Raw genomic sequence first — 22,458 nt, 5'->3', positions numbered from 1 at the left:
ATATATGGAGCAGAATGTGACAAAAACCTCGACATTATTTTTGAGTGAATTACGTTGTTCTCCAAGTTCTGACAATATCTGGGGACAAATATGTGCACATTTATGCCCTTCATACCATCAAGAACTATTTAAAGAGTTGTTGTGGAAAAACTTCCCAGAAATTGCCATTACACGCAGACAAATCTATCGTTGAAACAACAAATTTTGGGGTAAATTTAAACGTAAACTCAGTTTGTTCTAATCACAAAAATAAACTAAGATGATTTCAAACGTATTCCATGTTAGAAGTCATGAGATATCAATGTTTAAAATGAAAATAATGGGGCTTATTACGGATGTCACTTCACGGTGAAAACTTGTCACTTGTCGTCACGGTGAAGTGATTCCCATTTGATTTGTACGGCAATCACGTCTCTTATTCTGAATATCACTTCCTTATCACCGTGTAGTGACACCCGTAATAAGGCCCAATGTTACGTTTATTTTAAAAATATTCGTGTTGAAAATAAACGTGATTATTTTTGTTTGATTTACAACTATGTGAACACAAATGAATATGTTTATTTTAAATATTCTTTTCACTTTTAAAACAAATACACATCTTTTAAAATTATTTTAGTAGGGTAGAGAACTACTTCGGCCTAATCGCCCATTTTGGCCTATCGAGCAGAAAACTTCAAATAAACCCATGATTTCAGAGTTAACAAGTCATTTATGCGTTTGGTACGGTACTTTAGTTAATAAACTACCGAACGAAGTCAATGAGAACGAGTGGTATGAAGGTTTTCACCCATTATTCCCAAAAACAAAAGAAGCGCTCCGACCGAATCAATTTTTAACTTCATCCGATAGGCCGAAGTGAATTCAGTGGCGTTTCAATGCATTAGGCCGAGTCTAGAATCCGTGGGCCGAGTTTGGCGTCAAGAAGCAGTGTTAGACTTTTAACAATATCTCAACGATTGGTTTCTCTTTATCAAATCTTACGTACGTACCGGAAAGGTAAATAAATTTGGAAGCCATCAGTAATAATAACATTCCGTTTGGTGCTAAACTGCGCTAGATTAAGAAAGGCTAAGTGCGAGTTGTGCTTAATAGGCCGGAAATGGGGTAGTTAACCCTATCTCATACTTTCTACTCAGCAAAAGTTCTGAGATTGATCTTGTTTTTTGTTGGAGGGGAGTGGTTAGCAGATTTTGAAAAGGGAGGCATGGAACAAAAAAAAACTCCGATTCATATTCCTGAGCGACACTTGCTTTCGAAGAAAACGTATTTTTCATGTGGACTTTTTTTTTGTATGACAATATGATTATGAAAACAAGAGAATAGGTCATTTTAAATTACCGCAACATTTGTGGATGCAAGTCCGGCTTACCCTGAAATCTGCTACAGGATTTTTTCAAACGAACCCCTGGGGGTCTTGACTTATGCAACGTGTTGGCAGACCATTCTTCAAGTTGAAAAGTTCTTCTGTTTACGAATCCATCAGCACATTCCAAACGAATGGGTTAGACTAAATAAACAAAACTCCAAACCGAAGTTCATCCACTCAACATTGGGAATGAATAACGCTTAGCCAGCATAAAAGTCCGAGATAAGGGCTAGAGACTGTTCTCTCCTTTTAGTAATGTATCGCTTCTTTTCTCACATTTCAGCTACCTAAACAATTTTCTTTCTATTGGATGCCTGGTACATGCGGATTGACCCAATGAAATCAACCGAAAGTGCAAATAATAATGCCTCCTTAGTCATTTGAATAGACCACAACATTGAAATCCGATATTAGTTATTCTTTGGCTGTTCAGCGTCTACTGTTCTGGTTGAAGTTACGCGAAAGATAATTCACACGAAGCCAACGCAGTATGACCAACAGTGTTAGTAGTCAGTCGAAACATTTTGGTGATATGATTAGAAACATGCTAGGATCAGCAGACCAGCAGCAATCTGTTCCGGACATTGGAGTCAACGGCAATAATAATATTAAGACCTTCGTTAATAACAACAATGCTACAGACAATAGGAACTATAATGTGAATAGTCATCAAACCAAAAATGCTGCGTCATATTGTTTAACATTGCAGAACAGCATAAACTTGTACAATTTCTATGCTAACAATGATAAGCGTGACGCAACCAAAGAAGAAAGTGCAACGAGCAGTAGTACTGCTGACCAAAAAGACATTGTAGATAAACCAGAAGAAAAGTCAACTGTAGCTTCAACTATACTTAGTACAAACGATCACAGTAACAAAAATGACCTTCAATATCAACACCACAACTATTCCAAATCATATGATAGTCAACCGGGTTGTAAACTAGAATTCTCATATGATGATCCTGCTGATAGTGATGATCATGCCGATTCCTTGAATGATAGTGTTTCTTTAGCAAAACAACAATCGTCAGAAAACATCGTCAGACAAGAGAATGTAAGTCCTACCACCCCAGACCATCACGCTCGACGACCTATGAATGCTTTCCTGATATTTTGCAAGCGCCATAGAACCATAGTAAGGGACCGACATCCCAATTTGGAAAACAGGTGAGTCATAACAGGAATGTTTACACATTTGTTGGTTTATTTACTAAAATGAGGATCTCTATCTCAATACAGGTCGATTACCAAAATCCTTGGTGATTGGTGGGCGAATTTGGAAAAAGAACAAAAATCAAGTTACACAAATCTCGCAAAGCAGGTAAATATAATTACAAATAAATGAATCTAGGCTACTAAAAATACTTATGGTGCACAATATTTTATCCTTGAACAGTACAAAGATGCCTTCTTTACTGCTCACCCGAACTTCAAGTGGTATAAGCTACCAGCTCCACCGCTACGTCCTCAATGTATGCGACCGGTAAAGACCGAATCTGCCGGTTTAAGCTCCGATTACGAATATTACAATGGAGCTTTGTACGAAACAGTCCAATCAAAGTGTGAAGTGGAACTCGATACGGAACAACGCACAACCATCACCACCAGTGAGTTTATTACCGCCGACAGTGATTTATCATACGAAGAACCAAAACCTGAGTTGAGTCCAAATCAGGAGGAATTGGAAATGGGTGTCTTCAAGTTAGCAGATGAAGCACACATGGGAAGTTTGAATAGCCTTATGACAGATTCATACGAAGGAAAGACAAATCAAAACGGTAAGTGATTCATTCCAGGTGACGTGCATGCAAATGTTCTGCCCGTGATTACTCCTTTCGTTTAAAATCTAAAATAAGCTTCATAATACGGAAATGTTATATGCACCAATAGAAAGTGGACATGATTTGTATCTTTATAAACTGACTGTTAAAGAAGTTACTGTCGGAAAAGAAGTTTAGGTGAGCAAGTTCTTCCGAATGCTAGACAACCAGTAGTTAGTTCTGAACTATCTTACAATGCGTCGCAAGTGTGCATATTAACGTTCGGTAGGTGCTATGCTATGAGATCCTGACCATCTTGGAAATTGTCGTCTTTAGCCAAGTTGTTCAGGTGACCAAGGCTCCGGATGGTTGACAGATGAGTTCAGAATTACTCTATTTTAACTCTCTATTTGTTCCAAATTCAAATCAATTTACATTTATGTTTTAAACAAAGTTTACATTGTACCAGGGAGGCAGCTTCATAATCTTTTTTTCGGAATTAGTGCAACAACTAGACCATATTGGCACAGCGTAAAATATAACCGGTCTAAACATTTGTTTAAATAGTTATAATAAGTTTTGCTGAGATCTCCACAAAAACAACTGATGTTAGCTTGCTGAGATTCATTGAAACATGTTTTGAAACTCAGTAGCCAAACGTTACTTTTGCTGAAATCTCAGTAAGCCTTATTGCCCAGCTACTCGTAGGTGCCGGAATGAAAAAAAAGAGTTTTTTTTTTTAATTATTTACATAAGTAATGCCCTGCTAAAAAGTTAATTTCACAAAAATAAAACTATTCTACTAGGTACTTTCAGTGGCGTCGCTTAACCTCACTTTTTATCTGTGCACCAACATGAAAAACGTGATACCTAGCAATAATTACACCCAAATCTGTTGCAAAATGCACATAATCTTCTAGTTATCTGATCTGATATTGATCCATCGCAGGTAATATTTTGAGATTTGTGAACGTTTTCAGAGCTGGTGCACAGGTAGATTGAGGTTGGAGTGACGCCACTGGGTACTTTTATGATCTTAGATTTTGGCTGTGAAGGAAACATATCAATTTTAAATTGTTTTGGCCTAATTTGACTTAGTTCTGTACGTCAGTCTTGCTGAAAAATTGAAAAATTAGAAATTTAGATTTTAGTCGAAAACGACCCAATTCAACTTGTTCGCAACTACAACCTATTGAATGCTGATTTCTAATTTTGAATCGCAATTGTAAAGAGCAGTTTTTCAGTGCAGTGTAGCTCGGCATTTTATTTTGCTCGGTGTCAGTAAAAAACATGCCGAGATTCAACTAATATACGAGAGTATTGCTGAGATCTCAGTAAAAGTAAATGATGATGATGGTCCCACCTCTTACCCCTACAAAGGTTTGAGCTTTAAGATAATTAAATATGACATTTTAACCAGGTTAGCAAACAAAATCGAACTGGTTTCAGTTACAGTTACTATTATCATTACTATTACCTGTAACGGTTGTTATTGTCCACCTCTTAGTTCGCCTTTTTGTCCATCTAAAATATTCATAAGTATTAAAAAGAATCAAGAGTTAATGAACAATCAACAAAGCATCCTATTACACTAGCAATCCCGCAATCTGATGCTATCATAATTTTCAGCAATGTCAGGAATGCTCACGAACCCCCAACATTTGCCAGAAAACTTACTTCTAACTCAAGCTATCTTCCAAATAAGCTTCAAAATTGCATTTTTTTTTTATTAAATTTTAAATTCAGTCCTCTATATCCGTTATACACGCGCGAGGCTCAAACCCTTGCAGACTACTTTTTTTTTAATTAATCTACTATTAAATCAAATATTAAAAATCCATCATCACCATCGTGGCGAACAGAAATAGTTTTTGCAGTGCTACAATAATTATTAAAAAGTCGTTATGACAGCTATCCATATAAAATAATCCGTTAGAGATAACTTCGTCAAGATACATAATTTGTCAATTCATAAAAAAAAAATCACTGGATAACTGACAATTTTAACGTGTGAAATGCAGTGTCTTTTAAATTATGTAAGTTTGATATGTCTAGGCATTGAATTGAAAACATTTATTCCTTTATAATATAATGAATTTTGTCAAGCAATGTGGTGTTCTTATTTCAACCGCATTTCTAGTATTATATCTATGAAAATCACTTCCTCTTTCAATTCGATCACACAAATATCGAGGCAGCAAACCGTTAACTACTTTGAAAATGAACACCATAGTCAAATATACAATTCTTTGCTTCATCGACAACCATTGTAAGGCATCTAGCATCAAAGTTGAGGAAGTGAATCTATTACATCTCAAAATCAAACGCATTATATTATTCTGCAAGCGTTGTAATCTCGAAAAAAGTCTAGATGAGGAGAGATGAGAATTGAGAGATGCTGTATTTTACTGGCAATAGTTAAATCGTTTTTCAGTCGACATAGAATTCCATACTTCTTGGCAAGTTTTTTGATGACATTGTCAATGTGAGAGTTGAACTTAAGCGTGTCATCAATAATCACGCCAAGATATTTAATCTTCCGAACGCGATCAATAGTCTCATCATCAATTACAACAGAGACGTTCTCATTTACTCGATTCCGTGAAATTACCATAAATTTAGTTTTAATTGTATTCAATTTCAACTGCTTATACTTCAACCATCTACTTAGAGAACGCAAATCTTCATTCAAGTGTCAAACGGCATCATCTGCAAAAAGATTAATGTCGCAAAATCGTAAAGCACGTCGCAAGTCATTAATATACATAATAAATAACAGGGGCCCTAATACACTTCCCTGGGGCACTCCAAGGTTATTACCCACGGGACTGGAAACAGAATCATTAAAAACAGTCCGTTAAGTTCTGTCAGACAAATAGCTTTCAAACCATTTATATGCAGTACTCGTAATTCCAAAGCGCTTGATTGATCTTAACAATAAGGGCCTAGAAATTATTTCAAAAGCGCGTTTAAGATCCAAAAAAACAGTAACAATTGTATCTTTACACTCCAAGCTATTTTTCCACTTCGCTAATACCAAACTCAACGCGGTTTCACAAGAATGACCTTCCCGATATCCCGATTGTTCTGGTATCAATAAACTATTACTATTTAAATACTTTAACAGCTGGCCTTTAACAACAAGTTCTAAAATTTTCTCTAATGTATGCAACATGTTGATGGGACGAAACTCTTCGGCTTTAATCGTTCCAGCAACTTTTTGAATAGGGAGCACTAAGAATTCCTTCCAAATTTGTGGTACATGTCCAGTTTGTAATGATTCATTAATTAGGTCCAGCAAAATGTGGCCAATGACATGAAACAATCTTGAATAACTCTAGCATTAACATTATCTACTCCAGCCGATTTTCCTAATGAAAAACAAATAACTCTAAGTTCACCTAATGTAATTGGGTGAAAACCTTCAAATCTACAACTATTATTAACTGGCTGTTTTATTTCGTCAGGTTCATCGACCAATTCAATGGATTGATTAATCAATGCAACACTGTCTACAAAATAATCATTAAATTTAGCTGCAATTACTTGTTCTGACTGTTCTAATGTGCCATTAAAAGTTATGGACCGCGGTTTGCAATTACTAGGTTTTAATAAAGGTTTCAAAATTTTCCATAACTCTTTGCTGTTGTTTTGATGCTGATCAATCTTCCTTTGAACATATTCACAACGAGTTTTCTTTATCGATTGTGAGTACTTATTACGCGTGATTGTGTACCTATCCAATGATTGATCTACAAAACTTTTTGTACCATTTGTCCCTTTTCCGTTTAAGACGCAAAAGATCCAAATTGTACCAGCTGTTCGAGTTCTTCAAAGAAACAAACTTTTGTTCAACTAGTTGATTAGTACACGTTTTCAAAGCGTTATTTAGAACAGCTGTAGATTCATCTAAGTTACCGGCCGCGAATGGAAAATCCACGGTCCTCTCAACAAGATTCGAAACAGCTTGCTTCGAATATTTCCTCCAGCACTTCAATTTTACAAAATTATCGTTATCGTTAACATGGTCTAAGACATTAATCACTAAAGTCTCATGATCGGTTATTTTCAAATCAGTATCCGTAACTGAACAAATGGAATCAAAATTGGAATAAACGTGGTAAATTAAAGTTCTACTATGCCTGGAAATACGCGTATATTCATTTACCGTTTGCTTTAAATTAAAAAAAAAACTCAGCTAAACGCTTCAAATGATTCGAATTATGGTATTCACGCCAATTAATATTAAAATCACCAGCCAATATATTTAATTTACTAGAATCAAGGAATGTCTCGAGCTAGTTCTCTAAAACTTCAACAAAACGCTGGTCACTAGAACTTGGAGAATGATACAAAACACCATAATTACCCATCTTCATGCCACGTACAACTGTAATGCCCAAGAACCAGTTGCCATCAATAACTTCGTTGGTACGAAGGTTGAATTGAACTGATTCTTTGACATAAATAGCAACACCGCCAGTGTGTCTAGAATGTGATAAACAAGCAGCAACACTATATCCCGGAATACTATATTGATCAAAAGCTTCAGTTTCTACAATATGAGTTTCAGATAATAAAACTAAAAGAGGACGTTTTTCCTCAGCAATCTGACGTAATGCTACGTAGTTTGTTGACAACCCCGCAATATTAAAATGCAAAAAATCGAATTGATTCACATTCCTGAATTCTGAGCAAAAAGTCTTTTATAGAGCAAACATTCAGAGCTAAATGCGGCATGGTTGACGTCCAAGTTCATTTTACGTTCTTTATTCATTTTCAAACAATTAATACATTTCAATACAGTTGACGTACACTCCGACGTTCTGTGTTGTTGGCTGCACCTAGAGCATCTCTCACAATTTTTGCAATCCATGCTCTTGTGCCAAATTCTCCACATTTGAAGCATCTCAACACATTAATCGCGGGAACTATCGAGCACCGATCAAACCCTACATTTACTTTTTTCGCACATAACAAACGTTTATAGATAGAGCTGGAATTAGGGCGTAACAGCTTTTGTAAACAATGACTTCTATCGATGATTTCTAGGAACTAATGGCACGCCCATGCAGACCAACATAACCATCGGATAGGGAAAGTCTTTCCCTACCGATGAGGAGGTTGGTTTGCGTGGGCGAGCCTTGAGTTTCTAGAACTCATCGATTGAAGTCATTGTTTACAAAAGCTGTTAAGCCCTAATTCCAGCTCTATCTAGATTTATACGTATCGACATCGACTTCAATTACAACACTGAACTTGTTATAAGTGAAGCGTGGATTTTCAAACATGTTCACTACTGTTACATCATTAATAGCGATGTCTTCAGTTTGACTTTTTAAGTAGTCAATGAAGACATCGGACGAATACACTGAAAACGAAACTAACTCAGAAAGCGAGTCACCACTCAACTGTCCTCCATTTAATAGGCCTTGTCCATCTGAACATCTTTGCTGGTATCCTTCCGTTTGGTGGGAATTTGTTATTGGAACGAATCATTAAAGTCAACCTTTAATAGCGTCTAACGGTGTATCGAATGTCCTCCGTCACATCCGCAGATGAACTGACACAAAACATGTTGGTACGCTCTTTTATAATCTCGCAATCGGCTCGTCTCTCTGCAGCGTTGCCAGGTTGCCAGATTTATCTGGCACAGCCAGAGAAATTTAAGCTCTGCCAGACAGATTTTTTGAGCAATCTGGCAGCTTCCTATGTTAATTTGCTGTGCCAGATTTTTGCCAGACTTTTTTTTCGGGTTTTGCCAGATTTTTTCAAAATAAGCCTGGCATCTCTGTCTCTCTGTTCGCTCGAAAGTCATAGCGAACAAACATGCTACTGATTGATTATGGCTAAAAATTATGATCAATTTTCAATAGTTAACCATTGATAAACAACTATCATCTTTATACCAAACAAATCTTACATAAAATCTGAATCAATTAGTGTAATTACATTTAAAATTCATTCCTAATCTTAATGCTATAATCGTTTAAATCTTGACCCTATTTCGTCAGACATTTTTTTTTTTTTTTGATTTGCACCCCAGTATTCCCAACTAACATTGCAAGTTTTATCGAGGTTTTAAAGCATGCTACAAGTCTAAATCATGGTCTACAGAACCCTCATAAAACCAAAATTGTTACTTGGGTTGTCATAGGCGACATTTTAGGACACCTGGGGTTCGCGAACTCCCACTAAGCGCAAAGCACATGAAAAGGTATGTTGCAATAAAAGTGGCTCGGTGGTCTAGCAGCGAAGCATTTCTCAAGAACAGGTACACAAAAGAAGGGTTATTCACGTGCCATTGATCTTGAAAATACTGTTTCACCGTACTTTTCACACTGAGAATGGGTTACTAATCCCTAGCTGGGACCCCAAGCCCCACTCATTTGGTTCTTTGTGGAAATCTCGCTGGATCTGATCAATCCCGGAGTAGCAACTACAAATTGTACGGTCGTCAATGCTCATGCTCATGTTGAAATTAACAGGGGTCTACGATAGCACAATTTACTTCTCCGACACTTAATTAATGACGTATTCAAGCGCACCAAATTTCGGGGTCAAACATATAATAAATCTATTTAATTTTTTTTATAATTTATACAGCGCCAAAGATTAAGGTTTTCTAAAATAAACGAAATTTAGAAAACTTATAAATAGAGATCTCATTTTGTGGATCAACATATTTGAAAAAAATGCTGCCCAAAAGCGTAACAAAATATGAACCGGGCCTATACCATAGAGGTAACTCTAAGACTAGAAGGTCCCCAAATAACGTGCTCAACTTTTTGGCTCAGCTCTGGTACTCTCTTCGGTCCCAAGCTAATCGATTCACCCCTCGAAACATAGGAAAATCCACTAACCCCTCATTTTATCTGTCAAATTTTCATAGCGAATCAAAACAAACATTGTGTAGTAGTAGAATTTCGACTAGAATGGGGTACATGAATCGTTTGCTTGGGACCAATAAGCTAGGACCAATAAGCTAGCCAATTCAAAATCGTTAGTTTCGTATTGATTGTTGCCTATACTGCCTATAACCGCATGTCAGTCCCATCTGTAATCAAAACTGGAAATGGGAAAACGGCGTTCAAAGACTTTGCATGTTTTCACGTTTTTCTTATTCCGGAGGCATTTTTAAAATAAACGTGAATTGTGATAGAATGCATCTGTTAAGAAGAAAACATTGGAATCGTTCCACTGGTTCCGGAGCTATGTCAATGAAACATAAAAACTACATTGTTTGCCTCGATGGTGATGATGGATTTTTAGTTTTTTGAATTTATAGTAGTAATAGTAAAAATAGCTTTGAGTAGTCTACAATGGTTTGAGCCTCGCGCGCGCGTAATACAGGTATAAATGACTAATACGTGGAAATTGTGGCAAAAGCCTTGAATTAGTAAAGGGTTGGCTGGAAGTCGTTTCCTTGGATATAGTCCTGGCACTGCGGAAGCTTAAACGTATAAATCCCAGGTCACTTATAAATGGAAGTATTGTCGAGGACTATACTTGAACTCTTGATAACTAGTTACACCTTTGAATGTTTTTGGTTGATGCCTATAGCATATTTAACAGGACATTTATATCTGTAATTGTAACCAGCTCGATTTTGTTTGCAAACCTGGTTAAAATGTTTATTGTCGCCGATACCCCTCGTTGCGGCGAATTGGTGGTGAACCAATTGACTGAACCCTCGCGAGCAAAACACCGTTGTCGGGCGAAGTGAACGATAGAAGTAAACAAACAGAACAATACGAGGCGAGTTAGTCAGCAAAATTGAAGAAAACTTGATAGTGCAGTGAGGTAAAATCGAGACGTTTTTCGTAAGTTTAAGTAAATTCAAAATTCGAAGACATTGATTAAACAACGTTTATTATAGCCACCTAAACGGTTTATTCAACCCTTGCTGAATTTGCCACGTAGTAAGTGGTAACTTAGATATTATTGAGGTATGTTTTCCCTGAAATCATAAACATAACACTTACCTTTGATTTGTCGCGTAACCTAAAAAGGACCTAAAATACTTACCCTTGATTGTACTTACTATTAGATTGAACTGGAATCGTCCTTCCATGGCAAACGTTGACCTGAAATAATCTGTAAAAGAACACTGAAAATGTAAGATAATTATTATATAATTACCTTTGTATCACCACTAACATAACGTAATAAATTACAGCTTTGAAGCTGCTGAGTACGCAACTAGAAGAACGGTGTTAGTTCCGACTTACGGGAACATTTCTTCAAAGATTTTCATCCTGAGTCGGATGATTGTTGCCCATCGGAGGAAGGACATTCCGCAACAGTAGACGGCCCACTGTTGAAGACAACTAGCCACAACGAGTTTGGACTTGGAGTGCAGCATAGAGTGCGGGCAGTGCAAATAAAGTCGGTATCTGTATTTGATTCTGTCACCGTCGCCGGTCGCGAGCTTTGCTGTTAGTTGTAGCGAGTCGTCAGGGAAGTCTTGAAAAGCTTAGGATAGTTAGGTCGATCTCGAGATGTCGGACGGAACCGAAATGAATGTCAACATTAATTTGGGAAGCAATGATAAACATTGCAGAAAGTGCAATCGTGCCGATGTCAACGATGATATGGTGTGTTGCGATGAATGCGAATCGTGGATACACTTTCAGTGCGCGGGTGTCAGTGAATCTATTGCGGAACCGGATAGGAGTTATAAGTGCAGTGATTGCCTGGCAAATTGGGATGGTGCATCGAAGTCTGCTGTATCATTCAACGAGTCGTCTGTCAGCAAAAGCAGTCGAGTGTCGCAAAAATTGCAGCTCAGCCTACAACTTCTTGAAGAGCAACGGAACTTGAAGAAAAAGCGAGCGGAAGAAGAATGCAGGAGCCGAAAACTGGAAGAAGAAGCAAAGTTGAAGGAAATGGACGACGAACAGGAATATCTGAGGCAGAAATACCAGCTGTTGATGCAGATTGGCGATGAAAAGGATTCGTCGAGTAGGAAAAGCGGAGTCAGCGTGAAGAGTAGGCGTGAACGGATGGAGAAATGGCTTAATAAGGGAGCCCAAGTGGACGGAACTGGACAGTCGAAACCAACAACGCCTGGACATAAAGCTACCCTGCCGGTCCCAACTGTCAGCCAGGTGAATCCTGAAATCCAAGTGGTATCAACAACAACGGTTTCGTCGACGATAGGAAATTCGAGCAATTCAGTTCCACTGAATCTGGGTATGCTGTATTCGGATCCAACGATTCCTGTTCCCGGCGGCAACGTCACAGCTCTGGCGAAGTCCTACGAGTCCTTGGTAGTGCAAACTATACCAGGAAGCACATCGTCATATCAGCCCACAATTTCAACGATTCCAGAGACAGTAGTGGCAACAGCTGGTGGAAGCTTGATCACGTCTGTAGTCGCTGCACCTGCGTTTACTTCGTCGATAGTGTCGACCGTGCCAACAGTACCAACGATTCCTACAGCGACTTTGACAGGAATAGAAAATCCGCCTATCAGTCTTGGTATTGCTCCGGTCTACTCGTATCCTGGAACGAGTACAATGCTCTCGAGTACAGCTGGGATGATTCCGTCAATGTCGTATGGTTTGAGTGGAATCTATGGAAATCCGCAACAGTATCCGGCTCCAGTCACGGCATGTTCGTTACAGCAGTTGCCGAGTTCGATTTCGTCTAATACAGTACCAGCAGTTTCTTGGAATCCACCTGTTCCTTCCACGAGTTGTTCGTTCCAGTATCCAACTTTGGCCAATGAAGCCTTACCCGCAAATCCACTGTTGCTCGCAACCCCAACCACTTTTAATTCGTTTCCGGGAATTCTAAACAATCCAAATGTTTTTCCCGGGAACTTAGCATCATTTCCGTACCCAGCCACAACTACTGCGTTTCCAGTTACAAGGCCGGAAGTAACGCCCTCAGGAATACCAACATCGCGGGGAAACTACGGGACTAGGATCAGTTCTTCAGCCTGTTTGGCAGGACCAACTAGTGCCCAATTGGCAGCCCGGCAAGTAATGCCACGAGAGTTGCCGAAGTTCAGTGGGGATCCCGAGGAGTGGCCTATCTTCTATAGTTCATTCAAGAACACGACGGAGGTCTGCGGATACACGGATGCCGAGAATCTAGCCAGACTGCAGCGTAGTTTGGGAGGATCAGCACTGGAGGCAGTTAGAAGTCGACTGCTCCTACCCGAGTCTGTTCCGTACGTGATGGAAACGCTGCATAAGTTCTACGGAAGACCAGAGATACTGATCAGTTCTCTTCTGAAGAAGGTGAGGAACGTGCCGCCACCGAAGTCGGATAACTTAGGCACCATCGTTGTTTACGGCTTATCGATTCAGAATCTCGTCGATCACATTATTCTGGCCGATCAGCAAGCGCATTTATCGAATCCGATGCTGCTACAGGAGTTGATCGATAAATTACCCACCTCGCTGAAGATGCAGTGGGGGACCTTCAAGCAAGCATTCGTACACGTCAACCTGGCGACGTTCAACAGTTTCATGTCGGGACTAGTGAATCTAGCTTCCGAGCTGAACATCGGAGTGGACTCTGCGCAAAATCACCACCGGCAGCCCAGAGTGGAAAAGTTGAAACAAAAGGAGAAGCTGTTCACTCACGCGAGCGAGGCACCGAGCGTGCCGAAGAAGGAGAGTACAGTCGGAGAAAGTACGTCAAAAGCGTGTTCCTACTGCGAGAAAGACGGCCATCAGATCCTGAACTGTTCCAGCTTCAAGTCGTTGGACATCGGAGGCCGATGGAAGGCAATGCGGCAGAAGAACTTGTGCCGATTGTGCTTGATACCGCATCGAAAGTGGCCGTGTCGCTCGAAAAAGGAATGTGGGGTGGATGGATGCCGTGTTCGACACCATATGCTGCTGCACAGTAGTAGCAACGATGCTGCCGACGGTGCAAAGTCAGGCGAGACGGTTCACCATAATCATCACCACACGAAATCGTTCTCTCTGTTCCGTTATCTGCCAGTTACGCTATACGGAGATGGGAAGCAAGTCGAAACTTTCGTGTTCCTGGATGATGGATCGTCATCGACGTTGCTAGAAGAAGGAATCGCAGCACAGTTGGGTATCGAAGGTGAACCAGACAACCTGTGGCTGAGTTGGACCGGAAAGATCAGTAGACACGAAAAGACCTCGAAGAGGTTAAGCGTGAAGATATCCGGTGCTGGGAAGAAGGAAAAGTTTCAACTAAGCAACGTACGAACAGTACACGAGCTAGGACTTCCAAGTCAAACGTTGCACTACACAGAGCTGTCAAATACATTCCCACATTTGCAGGGGCTTCCCGTGGCCAGCTATGTCAACGTCAAACCGGGCATGATCATCGGTCTTGAGCACGTACGGTTGCTGACTAGTCTGAAGAATCGTGAAGGCAATAGCAGCGAACCAGTAGCAACCAAAACACGATTGGGATGGTGCGTGTATGGGAGGAACAATGGAAGCGAAGGTTCAATTGAACAGCTGAACCTCCATGCCTGCGAGGAGATGAGTAACAGCAATCTACACGATTCAATGCGAAAGTTCTTCGCTGTTGAGGATGCCGTTTTGACGAAGCAGCTCGAATCCGAGGAGGACAAGCGAGCACGCAGCATCCTAGAAGCAACAACGGTACGGAGAGGAATTCGTATGGAGGCGGGTTTGCTCTGGCGTAAGGACAACGTGAACTTCCCGGATAGCTTTCAAATGGCGGTAAGCAGGTTGAGAGGTTTGGAGAAACGGTTGGCAAAAGATCCAGAGCTGCGCAGAAGAGTAAACGAGCAAATAGAGAGCTACGAACAGAAGCAGTACGTCTGTAAGATGTCGTCGGAAGAGCTGGAGAACACGAACCCTGAGCGAGTCTGGTTCCTTCCGTTAGGAGTGGTGACGAATCCTAAGAAACCGAACAAAATCAGAATGGTGTGGGATGCTGCTGCAAAGGCGGGTGGTGTTTCATTTAATGACATGCTGCTAAAGGGTCCGGATCTTCTCGTATCACTCGTGGAAGTTTTGTTACGATTCAGGGAAGGCAAGATTGCGGTGTGCTCCGATATCCGCGAAATGTTCCTGAGAATCCTGATTAGGGAGGCAGACAAGTGGTCGCAGTGTTTCTTATGGCGTAGCAGTCCAGAGGATGAAGTGCAGGTCTACGTGATCAACGTAGCGATGTTCGGTGCAACCAGCTCTCCATGCACGGCGCAGTTCGTTAAAAACAAAAACGCTCTCGACTACGTGGAACTATATCCCAGAGCAGTAGATGCGATCATCAATAACCACTACGTGGATGACTTTCTCGACAGTGTCAACTCGGTGGAGGAAGCAGTACAGCTTGTCGAACAAGTGCAGCTCATCCACGCAGCAGCAGGCTTCGAATTCGGCAAAATCCTGTCTAACTCGCAGGATGTTCTCGATCGTCTAGGGGAGACTGGATCGTCAGCCTGCAAGTCGCTGAACCTAGATAAAGATGAAGTCTACGAACGCGTCTTAGGAGTGGTGTGGGTCCCTTCAGCAGATCATTTCACATTCGATCAGACAGGGCTCAAGGATGTTTTGGGCAGCAACGGGGTGGTTCCAACGAAGAGGCAAGTTCTACGAACCGTGATGAAGCTGTACGATCCGTTGGGATTCGTTGCGCACTTCGTTGTACAGGGCAAAATCCTAATGCAAGAGATCTGGCGAATGGGTACCAACTGGGACGAGCCCATAGAAGAGCAGCTACACGATCTATGGAGTAGATGGATCGAGCTGTACGAAACAATTAATGAAGTGGAAGTTCCTCGCTGCTTTTTCGGGCATCTTCTGCCGAAGGAAGTTGACGAAATAGAAATCCACGTGTTCACGGATGCTAGTGTCACAGCATGTGCATGCGTAGTATACTTGCGGTTGTCGGTCAACGGAGGTAGCTGGTGTTCGTTGGTAGCAGCAAAGACAAAAGTCGCGCCACTTCGAGCGCTCTCAATCCCTCGCCTGGAACTTCAGGCTGCCATGATGGGATCACGTTTGTTGCAAAACGTTTGTTCGGCGCTCACTCTCAACATTCGGAAGCGTTTTCTGTGGACGGACTCAGCTACTGTTCTGGCGTGGCTGCGATCGGACAGCCGCCGATACCATCAGTTCGTGTCTTTTCGGGTTGGTGAAATTCTTTCGCTCACGAGTGTGGATGAATGGCATTACGTACCCTCAAAGCTCAACGTGGCTGACGATGCCACCAAGTGGAATTCGGGACCATCGTTCGATCCAGATAACCGTTGGTTTCAAGGCCCAACATTCCTACGAGATGCAAAAGAGCAGTGGCCAAGAGAATCAGCAGTAGTAGTAGACAAAACGGATGCGGCAAGCGAAGAACTTCGCATGGTAGCCGTACATCAAACGGCTGACGAGGTAGTTGTCGTTGAACGCTTTTCGAAATGGAATCGTTTAGTCCGAACGATGGCCAACGTTCACCGTGCGGTAAGGATCTGGAAGCGAACTATGTACGAAGAAAGTCGACGGCAAGGCCTCGATCGAGACGATTTCGTGAAAGCAAAGGATACACTTTGGCGCCAGGCTCAAGCGCATGCGTATTCGGAGGAGGTTCACGAGCTAACAAATGGTTACAGCGTTGGAAAACGAAGTTCACTGCACTCCCTGGTTCCATTTTTGGATGAATACGGAGTCGTTCGGGTAGGAGGTCGAATCGGAAGCGCACCACACATTCCATACGCAGCGAAACATCCCGTTGTGCTGCCAAGAGATCATCGTATCACTTTCCTTTTGGTGGATTCTTTCCACCAACGGTTCCTGCACGCCAACGGGGAAACAGTCTGCAATGAAATACGGCAGGAGTACTACATACACAAGCTTCGGGTGCTCGTACGAAAAGTTGGCCGAAGTTGTCAGTACTGCAAGGTGAAGAAGGCAGTTCCTGTACCACCGATGATGGGGCCACTGCCAAGGGTGCGCCTAACACCATTCGTTCGACCGTTCACGTACGTCGGCGTGGACTACATGGGGCCCTTCGAAGTCAAAGTCGGACGCAGCGTGGTGAAGAGATGGATGTGTCTGTTCACCTGTCTCACAGTACGGGCTGTACATCTAGAGCTGGTGCACAGTCTCTCATCGATCGCCTGCGTGATGGCCTTCAGGAGATTTGTAGCCAGACGGGGCGCACCACTGGAGGTATTTTCGGACAATGGCACAAACTTTGTTGGAGCCAATCGCCAGTTGTCAGAAGAGAAGCAGAAGATCCAGGACATCATCGAGGACTGTGCCGCTACATTCACAAATGCGAATACCCAGTGGCACTTCAACGTTCCGGCAGCTCCGCACATGGGAGGACCATGGGAACGTATGGTCAAGTCCGTGAAGGTGGCGATGAAGGCTATTTCCGATAGTCAGCGACATCCTAGCGACGAGGTGTTGGAAACGATCATGCTGGAGGCTGAAGCAATTGTAAATTCGCGACCGCTGACATACGTGCCCTTGGAGGCGGCAAACGAAGAGGCACTCACGCCAAACCACTTTCTGCTGTACGGATCTACCGGCATAAAACAACCAGCGACTGATCCTGTGAACGGGAACATCCTTCGAGACAGCTGGAAGCTTGCGCAGCACATTGTGGACGATTTCTGGCGCAGATGGGTGCGGGAATATCTCCCAACGCTTACGAGGCGAACGAAATGGTTCGAAGCAGTAAAGCCGCTGGAACCTGGCGATCTAGTCGTGATAGTAGACGAACATGCGAGGAACCGATGGGAGCGGGGACGGATTCTGGAGATTTTTCCGGACAAATCAGGTCAGGTGAGGCGTGCTACGGTGCAGACTGCTAGGGGAGTGTTTGCTAGACCTGCGGTGAAGCTAGCGGTTCTAGACGTTGCCGGCAAGGACAAGATGATAGACGAAGTCGCTCCGGATACGGAAGTGGTTCACGGGTCGGGGGATGTCGCCGATACCCCTCGTTGCGGCGAATTGGTGGTGAACCAATTGACTGAACCCTCGCGAGCAAAACACCGTTGTCGGGCGAAGTGAACGATAGAAGTAAACAAACAGAACAATACGAGGCGAGTTAGTCAGCAAAATTGAAGAAAACTTGATAGTGCAGTGAGGTAAAATCGAGACGTTTTTCGTAAGTTTAAGTAAATTCAAAATTCGAAGACATTGATTAAACAACGTTTATTATAGCCACCTAAACGGTTTATTCAACCCTTGCTGAATTTGCCACGTAGTAAGTGGTAACTTAGATATTATTGAGGTATGTTTTCCCTGAAATCATAAACATAACACTTACCTTTGATTTGTCGCGTAACCTAAAAAGGACCTAAAATACTTACCCTTGATTGTACTTACTATTAGATTGAACTGGAATCGTCCTTCCATGGCAAACGTTGACCTGAAATAATCTGTAAAAGAACACTGAAAATGTAAGATAATTATTATATAATTACCTTTGTATCACCACTAACATAACGTAATAAATTACAGCTTTGAAGCTGCTGAGTACGCAACTAGAAGAACGGTGTTAGTTCCGACTTACGGGAACATTTATATTTAATTATCTTAAAGATAACTCGTCCAGCTCAAATCTTTGTAAGGGTAAGAGGTGGGACCATTATCATCATCATCAACATATTCTGCCGAGTACGGGTCTTGAGATCAGATTTTTTTTCAAAAATATGCCAAACCCACCATGCGACAAATCAATTCACATTAGAATTCGAACATAAGATGATGAGTAACCAGTACCATGTTGGCCGAACGCAGACATTTCGGGTCCCCCGGGGAAAGTGGTGAAACCTTTTTAAATCAAAATGCATCAAATCACATGAGAATTCAAAACCATAACCATTGACGGTAATATTGAGGGCCGCAAGAACCACATTGGCTACACACGGACATGTTCCGGGTACCCTAGGGGAAGTGGGCAAAATCTATCTTGAGTAAATTATCATCATGCAATATGTCCAGCATTCTTAATTCATGCCTAAAAAGATAGCTGTGACGTTTTTAGTATATAAAATGAAATCATCACTTTTTTACTAATTGGACTGACTTGCGACTACTTTTCGCTGTGTGACGATTTTATTTGGTATTGTTTTTAATTTTTTCTGAACAAACCACCTTTTTTAATTGCACTGCTCATAAACATAAAAAAAAATTGAACAAAATTGATAAAAATTCAGATGGGACTGACTTGTGGTTACCGGCAATATACTGTTCGAATGATTGACGGAGTTTGACGCCAAATTCCGGCATCCATTTAAACAGCGGAGGACCGAAAGAGACGACAATTTCTCTGGGACCTGTTTACATCTCATTGGCCTCAGTTATTGCTGAATGCATCTTAAACTGCAAAAAATGTGATAGAAGTGACGATGAGTCATAAACTCGCACTTTTATCAAACTTTTTAATAAGGGAAAACGCGCTTATTTGTCAAGTTTGGCGTGAAATGCGCAATATCGGAATCATTATATTGATGCTGGGTAGTGCCACCCGTAGTATTGCCGTTCCCGTATCCCAGATACTGACTGTATGATATCGCGCGCAAGGGCTTTGTCTGCGTGCATGCAATAAGATACTATCGTGAGATCACACTAGCACACTACTTCAAAATCAAGGTTCTTTCATCGGTCTTTGTCATTCAGAATGCTAAATCTAGTGATTAACATTTTCTGCGGTGCCTTCGATGCCCCAATTTCCCATTTATTATTTTCTAATGCTGCAGCCTATTTGTGTCACTATCAAACATCCTATTTTACAGATTGCATGAGCACTGACCACTATGAGGTCAAACCGGAGAGAACATTACTAGATCCTAATTCAACTGAACCTAGAATGCTGATAGAACCATGCATCAACATGAAAAATCATTTTTATTCCAAACGTCCGAACGATGCAAATCGTGAGTTGAGTGCCTACGATAGTAAACGGTTTAAGAGAGCTTTTGATTCTATGCACTACGAATACTACGATGAGGATTATACAAGAAAGACTGCGCGCGCATGCAAAGGAAAACGATATAAGGAATTCATGACACTAACGAGACTGAGCTCGGCTTCAAAAAAGGCTTCTAAAAGCGCAACTGTCGTTCGAGAAGAACCACTGGCTGTGGCTACAGTGGCAGCAGAAACAGCTTCTATTATTCCGGAGCAAGCTGCTTATGATCCGGCACATAAACTAAATGCCTTGATGGACCAAAACCACACCGGAAACGATACGTACGAAGAAACGAGCGTTGTAGTCAAAAACGAGCCCAACCAGCATTTTGATGCTTCGGATTTTGATTTAGACAAAAAAATCAATGAATTACCATGCCTGGATCTTGATGAATATCTGACAAAAAAGAAGGACACCAAGAAGAAAAAGAAAATCAAAGGTATGTAACCACATGAGGTATGAGTATCTCATTCACTTGTCCTAGGAAATAGTAAAATCGATTCGAATGCAGCCAAGTACAAAGCTGATAGCAGGTTACTTAAAAGCAGGGTGCCTTCCATTCATTTAAGCTAAAAAAATGTTTTATGAAATTATGGAATAACGGCGCCGGTGGTGTAGTAGTAAGCGTGATTACCTCTCACCCCAGCAGGCCTGGGTTCAATCCCAGTCGGCGCCGCCGGGATGTTCTGAGGCATAACATCTCTGATCACGCCTTCCTTCGGATGGGAAGTAAAGCCGTTGGTCCCCGGTTCATGAGTTGATGGGTCGATAGGTAGGGTCCAGGTGTGGGAGCTGCCTTCCTGGCACGTCGGTAGCATTGGTGCTCAGCACGGAAAACAAGATCGACGGAAAAAACAAACCAAAGGGGAAAAAAAAAAAAAATTATGGAATAATAAGATATTATAATAATATTTTGTTTGTGTAAGCAACAAGAAAAGATTGTGGAGTTTGTGTTTGACACATAATTCCAGCCAATGTTGCTGCATGAGAGTGGCAATAAGCGATTTTGTCATTTATCTCACCCACTCTTCGCTCTTCACTCTTCGCGAAGAGGCGATCAGAAAATTACTCATTGTGGCTCTGTCAAAGCTAAATTTGCAGGTTTTATGTGTCAAACACAAACTTTAAAATCTTTTCTTATTCCTTACACATACAAAATACCATCATAATATCTTATTATTCCATAATTTCCTAAAACATTTTTTAGTCAAAATGAATGGAAGGCACCCTGCTTAAAAGTAACGATTTTCAGCTAAAAGTCATTCAAGCCACTTTTATGGATTACTGGCTTCAACACCCTGTGGCGTTCTTAATTAATTATTAAAATGTTAGGATGTTTTTTTTTTGTCTCAATCACTGCAACCATATTTCTTACCATATTACAGGTAAATTTAAGTCATCGGTCAAGCCTCGCGTTACCGCCGTTGAACAGAAGGAGAAAATCGTTGGAAGCCGTAAGCGGAAGGCCCGCAAAGAAAGCATCACTCGCCGGGATGTAAGCTTAACGGAAAATATGGTGCCTGAGGCTGACGATCTGTTCGCGCTTGCAACATTAGCGGAAGTGGCCGCTAACGAAAATCACATCGGTGAAAAAACCATCTAAGTCAGAATGGTCCATTTTGCGCGGTCGGTAATGGTGATATGGCCGGCAAAGACCGAACAGCCAGTGTAATGATAGATACCTACTGTTTAACGTGAATACAGAAATTATTTTCAAATATTTGCTACAAGCATTAGCGCCGTTCGCGTTCAACGCAAACAAAATCCTAGTAAAAAGATAGAAGAGATAGAAACGATCACATCGTTGATATATTTTTAGATTTAAATATCGTTGATCTGTTTTGATTTTAATTTTTGCTGAATGCCGAAGATGTACCACAAACGAGTCTAAAGTGCTTGATTCCTTGTTATTCATATTTCATATAAAAAAGTTGTTGCATATTGAAAAATAATCCTTTATTTTCACAATAGTATTGTCTTGAAAGTAACGAGCTATAGATATTCCCTCATTTATTTATATAGATAAGTTTAAGACATGTTTGGATTACTGTCGCTGTATTCAATAAGAATATAATTTCTACAGATGTCCACCACAAGGAGATACTGTGGAAATGTCTATAAAATAAAGAATTTAAATTTCTGCCTTTTCTTACGTTCGAAAAGTTGATTATTATATGTGCTTATGTTTAATTCAATGAAAATTATCTGGTTTTATTCTAATAAATTGTTCGAAATACTACTCATCAAACGTTAATTATATCACATCCTATATCATATCGGACCCCACTTCGTCGGAGAGACTTCGGGGAGGTACGCCAAACTACGGATCTGCGCGGATTTGAAGAAGCACCCAATGGATACCAGAATCATAAGTGCCGGTTGGAGCAGCTGACCACCATAAACCACGCTACAAACTCTTTCTCTCTCTCTCTCCCTCTACGC

General features: G+C 41.2%; 1 protein-coding gene across 4 annotated transcripts in view; it reads left to right on the top strand.

Annotated features, from left to right (window-relative positions):
- The window catches only part of LOC135700641 (uncharacterized), a 56,268-nt gene extending 34,016 nt beyond the window's left edge, over positions 1 to 22,252 (top strand). For all 4 annotated transcript variants that reach the window (XM_065221207.1, XM_065221206.1, XM_065221210.1 and 1 more), the window contains 5 exons: positions 1,653 to 2,539; positions 2,612 to 2,693; positions 2,769 to 3,150; positions 19,841 to 20,455; positions 21,402 to 22,252. In XM_065221207.1, coding sequence (XP_065077279.1) covers positions 1,860 to 2,539; positions 2,612 to 2,693; positions 2,769 to 3,150; positions 19,841 to 20,455; positions 21,402 to 21,619 — 1,977 coding nt within the window. In that variant the 5' untranslated portion in view covers positions 1,653 to 1,859 and the 3' untranslated portion in view covers positions 21,620 to 22,252. The remainder of the gene's footprint in view (positions 1 to 1,652; positions 2,540 to 2,611; positions 2,694 to 2,768; positions 3,151 to 19,840; positions 20,456 to 21,401) is intronic.
- Positions 22,253 to 22,458: the final 206 nt, after the last annotated feature.

Source organism: Ochlerotatus camptorhynchus, unplaced genomic scaffold (genome assembly GCF_037179485.1).
Source record: "Ochlerotatus camptorhynchus isolate MF236.1 unplaced genomic scaffold, CSIRO-AGI_Acam_v1.1 ptg000140l, whole genome shotgun sequence".
Classification (NCBI taxonomy): Eukaryota; Metazoa; Arthropoda; class Insecta; order Diptera; family Culicidae; genus Ochlerotatus; species Ochlerotatus camptorhynchus.
Note: the sequence above shows the minus strand (reverse complement) of the source record. Positions and strands in the feature narration are given on the sequence as shown.